Source organism: Alosa sapidissima, chromosome 10 (assembly GCF_018492685.1).
Source record: "Alosa sapidissima isolate fAloSap1 chromosome 10, fAloSap1.pri, whole genome shotgun sequence".
Taxonomy (NCBI): domain Eukaryota; kingdom Metazoa; phylum Chordata; class Actinopteri; order Clupeiformes; family Clupeidae; genus Alosa; species Alosa sapidissima.
The window spans coordinates 5351716-5361301 of NC_055966.1; the positions used below are offsets into that span (position 1 = coordinate 5351716).

Sequence of the window (9586 nt, forward strand, 5' to 3'; positions counted from 1 at the left end):
CACACACTCACATTCTCCATATGGCCTCAGTTGAACTGCTAGTCTCAGGCATTTGAATGTTCCGCCTTTCAACATCTCTGTCAGAGATCTTTGATGCAGAGAGACAGCAAAGCCGACCGCTGGCTTCAGAAGCTCCACATTAAAGCTCCCTCTCGTCATTGATGGCGTGTGCATTCAATCAGTGCTTTTTACTCAGTCACCATTAATCTAAACAGCCCTGCTTTAAACAGAAATGCTTTAGCAATGGCCACTTCAGTTCCTACAATGCAGCTCTGCAGCACAGAACATTATTGGTCCTGGATGTTATTATTGAGTCTATTGTCTTGCACCACACACACACACACACACACATCCAAAATTGGACAAGCAAGTGCAGAATGATTAGGACAAATGGTTCCTCAGAAGCTTCCTTGTCAGTTGCCTCGCATGCAATTCCATCCATAACCTAATATGGTTGTAGATGGACACAAACATTCTGTGAGGACTAAATTGACAGGACTCGTGCAGCAGACCAGATACGGTTACTCTCAGAAGATGGTTACCTGCTGAGCCTGTTTTATGAGCGCTCAGGAAGATCATTGGCTTCCATGGGTTGTATATTTTGTTGGTTGAACTAATTTATAGTATGTAGTAATGTGTGTGTTTTTGTTTATCTATCACTCTGGAGTAAAACATGCTAACCTTTGTTTATTGTGTGTATTTGTGCATCCTAACTGAGATACTGAGAACTCAACATGTTCAATGCATGGTTTTAAAATTCACAGTTAATGAGTGAAGTGATGATTTAGTGAATTAAGAAACTATGATAAATAGTGGACATAGTGGACAATTTTGAATGAAATTTAATATCCTACATTAGTCTTCAGTGTGATTCCTGACAACTATTTCTAACCTGCATTTGTTTTTCCAAAGTGCTTGGTGTCAAATTACGTTTCAGACTCAGCCAAGATGGATGTTGGTAAAAGGTGATAACTGGGATGTTGACTTTGATAAATGCATCTGACAATGTTTCTCCTTCTCCCCCCCCCCCCCCCCCCCCCCCCCCGTCCTTTGTGTGTCCTCAGGGAGGGAAGTTTGGCGGCTCAGGCCCCGAGGCTCCGGAGGTGCAGGGTCTGGGATACGCTGAGAGCGCTGCCGAGCATGAGAGCATGAAGGCCGTTTTGAAGAGCAGTCTGCAGGGCAGCGACAGCAGCACCTCAGTGGTTCCTGGTCTCCGCACAAGGACCAGAGCCAACAGAGGTAAGAGAGTATCTGCTGAACACCCCACACAGCAGTGACCCAACAGTGACCCAAGGCACACAGGGCTGATCCACATCAACTGTGAGCGCACAAGGCCAGGTGTAGATAGACAGTAAAGCAATCATAACTGTTCCTGAAATGTTTTCTTTTGACTTTTCGCTAGGATCACTTGTAGGCCGGAACAACTTATGGTCATCGGCGAATGACGACCCAACAATTTGCACAGACGACACGGCAGACGAGATCATGGAGCGCATTGTGAAGTCCGCCACTCAGGGGCCGAGTCAGAGGGCACAGCCAAGGGAGAGGAGGAGATCCAGGGCCAACCGTAAATCCTGTGAGTTCTCTTCCTCTCTATGTGTGTGTGTGTGCGTGTGCGTGCGTGTGTGTTGATTTTGGCATTGGTAGGTGTTGATGATGAGTGTTCATAACATCATATATCCTTTGATCTTAATTTGCTCTGCCTTTCACAAAAGTCATAATAATGGCAACACCATGGCAACTATCTCTCGGGCCCCCATGTGGGTAGGTGGTTTGCATGTTGAGATAAAAGGTGCATCAGCTCCAGGTTTTGTCAGTGAAGTGAAAGCTATAGCCATCTGTCCAAACAAACAAAGCTCACACCTGCTTAACAAGCACAGACCGCAGAAAAATGCTCACATGCTAGACAGAAAAAGAGCAGGGCAGACATGTTGGATCTCATGGGTTTTCCCTCCTTCAAAATAGTTTTTATAGCCCTGCCCATGGCACGGCCACCACCACACTTTTACAGCACAGTGTCAGGCATCTTTATGGCTGGGAGTGCTCAGACACCGTGCGCTGGCCTTAAATGTTGTCCAGCTGAGGAGTCACGTAAACAGGGCTCTAAAGTTCAGCCATGCATGTTTTATTTCCTAGTTTGTTCTGACGTAGTTTTACCCTACAGGAAGGTATATATGTCTACTCTAGTTGCACCAGGGGTGGTGTTAGGAGGATTTGGAAACATTTGGGGCTTGGCCCAGACCTGATGGGTCCAGCAGCATCCTCCCCCGAGAATGGTTTCCTTAATTCTAGCAGCTAAATGCACCGTTTTCACATATAGACTACGTGCACGAAAGGCTTTTCCTGTATACTCATGTATTTCTGGTGGAGCGTTAACTGTGTTGTAACAACATATTCAGTCATATTCTGCTCCTTACATCTTCACTCCGACACTGAATATCCTGTTTGCCCAATAATAACAATTTTAACACACACATAAATCATTCTTTATCATAACATGCTGATTCCCTAGTTCCCTAACAGTTCCCTAGTACACTAATTATATTAACAATAGCGGCAGGTTCAAACACACCTGGCCAACCGGAAACAAACCAGCACACAGAGAGCCTTTCGTGCATGTAGTCTATAGTGTCACACAGGAGCAGAAAGCACTAGCGTTAACAGGATATCACCAAAAATTGCACTATAGTTCTCATTTCTCTCTCTCTCTCCTTCCCCGTCTGTCCAGTGAGGAGGACGTTGAAGAACGGCCTGACCCCAGAGGAGGCCCAGGCTCTGGGGCTGTCCAGTGGTTCCGAGATGCAGGTGTGACATGGCGAGATTCAGCAGCTCTGACTCCAGCACACACTCTCCCTCTCTTACACACACACACACATTTGTCCAGGGAAACAAAGCCTCCTTTCACCCAGCCCTGATCTCCCAACCTGTCCACACCGTGACGCCGTGGTCCAGGCTTCTCCTGGCCTGATCGGACTTTTGCCTGTTCCTGGGGGATCTGGCCAGCGCTTCACACCTGTTGCGCACTCTGTGGTTTAAGGAAGCGGTGCAGTATTTCACAGTGACACGCATGTACACACACACACACACACACACAGCTCAGCAGCTTGTACGTGAAGCAGAATGTTCTCCCCTCCTCGTTGCTGGAAGAGCGTGCCGTCAGCCTCCTCCAGCCCTCTCTCACTCAGGGCTCACAACCCCAACACAGCTTCCACACACAGCTCCGACTGGACTCGAGTGAGTGAGTGACCGACTGAGGTGTTTCAAAAACCACTGTGGCCTTTCTGTAACATGGACACAGGACACTGTCCGGCCCACAGAAGTCCATCCTTTATCAGCCACACCAGTGGATAGCACATCGGTGGAGTTACTGTAGTTTATAGTACACTCTCCTGCAGTGGATTTTTTTGGGGAATATGAACACAGCTTCGTAACTGTTGAGTAGGGTTGTAGATTTGCTCTCCTGAGGCTGTATATTTCGGAAGCAGTGTATCTGCTCTGCTGCAGTAGACCTTGTGAAAATGGTTCACGTCCCATGCTTAAGTGGCGCTCTAAGGCAGTGAACTGCACTCAGGAAGGAGAGGACTGATTTTAATTGTGTGAATTCTTTCAAAATGAAATACGTTAAGACATATGCACAGACACGGCACAAAAATCACTGTTCAAATGAAGGATGAGTTAATTTCTCCTGAGCAACACATTGTGATTCTATAGCTGGATGTCTATATGACCCTGTGTTACAATTCACATTGTCTTGTCCAGCCGACACAGTTAATGTTCATGACAATTTCTTGACAACCCTGTGATTGTATGTGCCCCCAATTATTCCTTGCAGAAATCAAACCACTGCTGAACAATGTTTTTTTTCTTTCTTTTTTTATTAGTTCAATATCAACAAATACTGAGTTTCACGTGATTTGAGTGCCTTTTAAGATATGGTCTGCTCATTCAGTGACAGACAGGGACATTCAGCACTAAGCCGTCACTCACTGAGAGGAAACTTTCAGCCTCTTGTGTCCCTTCCCCACTCCTTCTGGTACACAGCCCCTGTCCTCCATTCACACTGGCTGCATTTTCACCGTTTGCATGCACTTACGCTTGGAATGACACACATGAACAGTACCTTGAACCTTCCTTTCCAACCACAATCCTTCAACAGCGTGCTGTTGAAGCTATAGACTCAAAATGGACTGTCCACACCATATGACTACCACGATGACTGGTTTTGCTCTTTTCCTAGGTTATGAAATGTGGTAGCATCCAGCACCTTATTATTTGTAGAGATTTTGGAGGAACATTTGAGTATTATTATTGAAGCTTTTTCTCAACAAATGTTTCTCTGAGTATTGTACTATGAAAGTAAAAACTAGAAATTACTTGTAAAGTAAAACCAGAATAAAATGTAGAAGCAACGTGGGGAAAAAAGATACTGTAAAATTATGTAAATGTCAGTGTTTTATTTTTGTGTTCCTGTTAAATTTGTATTTTGTATAGTATAGTGTACCATAGGTGAGGCACAGTGTTATTCTGTAATTTAAGAGAAAACAAGCCATGCATGGTGAATAAAAAAAAACAGCAGCAGACATGTCATTCTAGCTGGAGTTAAAGGGAGGTTTCTTTGACTTTTTTTTAACACTCAGTGGATTTTTGTGTTTTTGTTGTGGTGTTTTATTTTTTCTGCACAAACTTGAAACTTGCTTGGATGATGAAATCAGTCCAGCCACCCCTGCACTCCTGTCTAATATAACGCTCCAATGCCTTCCACTTCATTGCACTCATGCAGTCTTGCAGTCTTGTCCCACTCCACATGCCAGCAGTTTTCATCTGTTGCTAAAAGTGCCATACGAGTGGGTTTTGAAAGTGTTCATTAAACTATTGCTATGTCTATGCCCACAACAAAAAATATGCATACAAATCTTGCAATAAAGAGCTTTTATGAAGCATGTCATGACTCATGTCATATTCTACATCTGGAGACCACCTGTTACAGCACGGCACTATTCAAATGGTTATGGTTTTGATAATTGTTATTACCGAGTGTAAACAGAGGTCGTTTAGTGATGATAAACAGTAATTTATTTATCTAATAAATGTATTACTAATGATAAGAATGGCAGACCTCTGAAGTTTGTTATGGTTTGAATGGTTGGATCAGGTTGGACAGATTGTATGTTGGCAATTCTGAAAAATGACTTTGGTTACATGATGTTATGCCATTCAATTTTGCCATAGATGTTTCAGTTCAAAAAATATCTTTTAAACATTTACTAACCATTATAGACTTGAGAACATCTAAAACATTTGACTAACACAACCTTCAGTTACTGCTTTTTGTGTAATTTTTGTGGTGTTATATCTATGACCAGAATGAGAAGTGTACACACTCACCAGTAACGCAGGCAATATGCTACTTAATGAATGTTGTAGGCCTACATCATGTGCTATATACTGTACACTTTTGTACACAGGTCATAAATCTCATGGCAACTGTAGCAAAGGGGGAGAGTAGTCACCCCAACCAGCCTCAAACCCAGGTCTTCGGCGTACCAAACCTCCAGCTTGACTGCAACACCAAAGAGCCTAGCTCATTGGTATGGCATTCAGAGCACATACTCAACCATAGTGACGACAGCACTCCATCATAGCAACCAATGGGAAGTTGGGCTTAAATCAACAAGTTGATTAGATAGTTTGAAATAACTGTATCAACCCAAAGCTGAGTTCAGAGTGCCAATTAACTCCAATAGGAGTGTCCAAGGATGTTAAGAACTCTTGTCAAGCTATGGGTTTTGTGGTCCAAGACAGAAAGCTAGCATTATCTCCATTAGACTTCTCCAACTCAAGTTCACTTTGGCCACGTTGAACATTTTTACATGTTTGGCTGTTTGTTTAAGACACAGCAACACTTCCCAGTGATCAAACCCCCTTATGCCATTAAGAAGGTTTCCCTCTTGTGGTCAAAAGTAAGCAATGTAGGGCCTATTTCTGGCCATATGCAAAGCCTTCTTTTGCATTTGAAAATGAGTGACGATTCTACTGACACTACTGTGATCTGTGATCTAATAGTGTTTTGATAGTTTGTAAAAGCTGCATTACCCAAGTCTGAAAGCTGAACTGGGTCAGCCTAACTTGAGCTTGAAAGCACACAATTAGTCACGTAAAATATACCAAACCATTCTGTACATAACATACGTTATCCATCTATATAGTGAAAACTCCATCGGGGAATATTTTTCTATTAGGGTCATTCCGTGTCAAATCAGATAAGGTAGTTGCAGCACCGTCTCAAAAATACCGGCCTGTAAAATACTTCTGTTCAAATCCTATAGCTTCATGTTACCTTCAGCCCTTGAAATTACATCAGTTTTACAGCCTAAAAATCACATTGTCTGGTAAGCACAGTTTGGCCATTAATATAATGACAAGTATTATTCATAGGCAGCCCAAGCTTTGTAGGGTGGAAGACAAACATGTTCTCATAATGACTGAACCATTAAAAGTTTGTACGGCATTCTCATTGATTTTCTACAAGGCACTAGATTTTGAAAAAAGTGACATTAATAAGGGTAGTATAAACTTGTTTTTGTACGCATTTGGTATCAATCATTATTTCTTTCTTTTTATACTATATTTTATTAATGTTGTACCAATATTTGAGCTCTCCACATATAATGGGGCTTGAACATTTTTAGGATTAAACAAGCGGAGGTTGTGTTGGTAGCACTTGAAAATGTATGTGAAAGTAGCTCAGTGTATGGACATTTAGTGTACAAAGTGCCAATGTAGTACCATAGATAAATAAATAGAGTCAAAATCATTGTTTTGCCCGAGGGACAAGAATGAAAATGCACTGTTATACAATGTAACCAAGTAAGTGTATTTATGTATGAATGAAACATGGTACATCATTGACACTTTATACACAAAATGACTATTCCCGTAAGCTACAGTATTCCCACGTTGATTTTCTTGTTCCTACTAGCTACACCACATACCATTTCAGTCCCATGAACATTACCAAAAAATTCAATCACACCTTGTTTTATCCTTAATATCTTCATGTGCATTTGTTACAGGGACCTCTAATATTGGCTCAACAATAAAAGTATTTGCAAACAAAATAATGATTGGTGTCGTGGATACATAAAATGAGTTTAGAAGACCCTCAATGTCAACAGTTTTGCATTTTGTTCCATAACTAAGGCCTTATATAAATATGGACATGCCATACAGACTTTTAACGGTCCAGTCATACTGAGAACATGTCTATCTTCCACCCTACAAAGTTTGAGCAGGCTGAGAATAATACTTTTCAAGATAGGCTATTAATATCTGGAACACGGCCTCCAAGGCATTTCTGAGAGTAAAAAAATATACAAAATAGGGGGTGAAAAAATGTATGAAAACATTGGAATTTAACAAAAATATTTTACAGATGTTAGGTAGACAAATATTAGGTAGACAAATGTTGAGCAAAATCTGAGACGGTGCAGCAACCATTTCCCTGGATTTTGTCTGATTTGACACGGAATGACCCATTAGTTATATAAAGGTACCTATGTTCAGGAGAATTCATGGTGTAATCAACCAAGGTTTAATCAACAACAAAATGTTAAGTCCCCACTCCCCACAAATATTGTATCAAATGCATTTTGGGGCACATGCAGCATGGGGCTGCAGAAATATATATCTGCATATAGGTTACTGCATGAATGCTACTGTGTTCAAATGATGGCGCCTCCCTTATTTGATCAAAATGCTCTGGGCTGCCACCTCCTTAAAGTAATGGCAGATATGAGAGCCTTCTGAACTTTCTTTTGTTTCAAATCATAGCAGTTAGTCAGATATTTATTTTCTTAACCTTCAAAAAACTATGCCCAGCTAAGTATTCTTTCAACTTTGTCTAATTAATCAGGCAGTATGCAAGCTCTTGAGAGTGACTTTGATTAGGTTATGCCATTCATTTGTGCCTTGGATGTTTGAATTCAGAGAACACTTAAAACTATTTTATGGTTAATCAGTAGATGTATGAACATCTAAATCTTTGAGTAGGTTTCCCTCTTGTGGCCAGAAGTCATAAAAGTAAACGTAAAGAAAGGTCTCTGGATAAAACTGTTTCTGACAATATAGAAAACCATTTTTTCATTTGAAAAGGAAAGACTGATGAGTTTGTCAGAGCTGTTCTACACACCATTACAACAGCCATAACTCAAACATAATATCCAAAGCTTCAGGTGGACTTGAACATGTGGATCTTTCTTATATCTAATAAAGCTGTTTAAAGTAATGATCATGTAATGTAATTAAAGAATGTGGAATTACTGGTTACAGGGTTCCCGCTTTAAGTCAGATGTAAAATTCGATGACTTTTCCCTGCCAAAAAATCTGAATTTCCATGACCTACTATAGAATGAATCATACAATATACCGACCAGATTTCAGAGTAGCCGCATAGAATTCAAGATTTTTTTTTTTTAAAGTGGGAGATGAATAATATGAATATATGAGCATTGAATAAGCAAAGTTGGGCTAATCACAACCACTCAAGCAAGCAGTAAAACTACCAAATATACACCAATTCTGTGTGGACATATATTTGCATTAAAGGAGAATTCCGGTGTGATATTGACCTAGAGTGTGTTGAAACATGATACCGAGTGTGAACGTATGTCTCATAGCCCATCTCGGCTTGTCCCCTGCACTCCAAAATCTGGCGCTAGTTAGCCGATGCTACCAACAGCTTTTTCAATGGTGGTGCTTCGGCATCGGGCTAGCCATGCAAATAAATCACTGTTTTACACCATTTACGAGGCTCAATGCATCTCCACACTTCATTAGACCTCCGAGGGCCCTCCAGTTGCTGCTACTGGAAGAAACTGGAATCCATGCATTTCCACGGAATTATTTTTGGAATCTGATCCCTCATCATACCTGTTCATTCTTACTCGTTGCTCGACTTATCGTGACTAAATTCAAGATGGCTGCAAACGCTAAACTTTGTGAAGATACTGTCTGTATAAATCGTCTTGTCAGTAAACTACCAGTGCTTTCTCAAAGTTCTCAATGTCTCGTTTTAAATGTCAGGGCCCTCGGAGGTCTACCAATGAAGTGTGGAGATACATTGAGCCTCGTAAATGGTGTAAAACAGTAATTAATTTGCATGGCTAGCCCGATGCCGAAGCACCACCATTGAAAAAGCTGTTGGTAGCATCGGCTAACTAGCGCCAGATTTTGGAGTGCAGGGGACAAGCCGAGATGGGCTATGAGACATACGTTCACACTCGGTATCATGTTTCGACACACTTTAGGTCAATATCACACCGGAATTCTCCTTTAATGTATTTTGGCAAGTACATTTTGCTACAACAAAATTTGCTGATATTCCATGATTTTGCACCACAAATGATAAAATGCCATGACTTTCCATGTTTGGAATAGACTACAAATTTCCATGATATTCCAGAAATTCTATGACCCGTGGGAACCCTGTGGTTACTTTACAAATGATGCATGCTGTGACAATGTATGAATGCCTAAAGCAAGAAATGCTTTTGTTCTGTTTTATTGGACAGGACCAGACAAAATCCAG

At 41.3% G+C, this 9586-nt stretch overlaps 1 protein-coding gene across 4 annotated transcripts in view; it reads left to right on the forward strand.

Annotated features, from left to right (window-relative positions):
- The window catches only part of fhod3b (formin homology 2 domain containing 3b), a 106311-nt gene extending 101371 nt beyond the window's left edge, over positions 1-4940 (forward strand). For all 4 annotated transcript variants that reach the window (XM_042107408.1, XM_042107409.1, XM_042107412.1 and 1 more), the window contains 3 exons: positions 1065-1239; positions 1403-1576; positions 2729-4940. In XM_042107408.1, coding sequence (XP_041963342.1) covers positions 1065-1239; positions 1403-1576; positions 2729-2811 — 432 coding nt within the window. In that variant the 3' untranslated portion in view covers positions 2812-4940. The remainder of the gene's footprint in view (positions 1-1064; positions 1240-1402; positions 1577-2728) is intronic.
- Positions 4941-9586: the final 4646 nt, after the last annotated feature.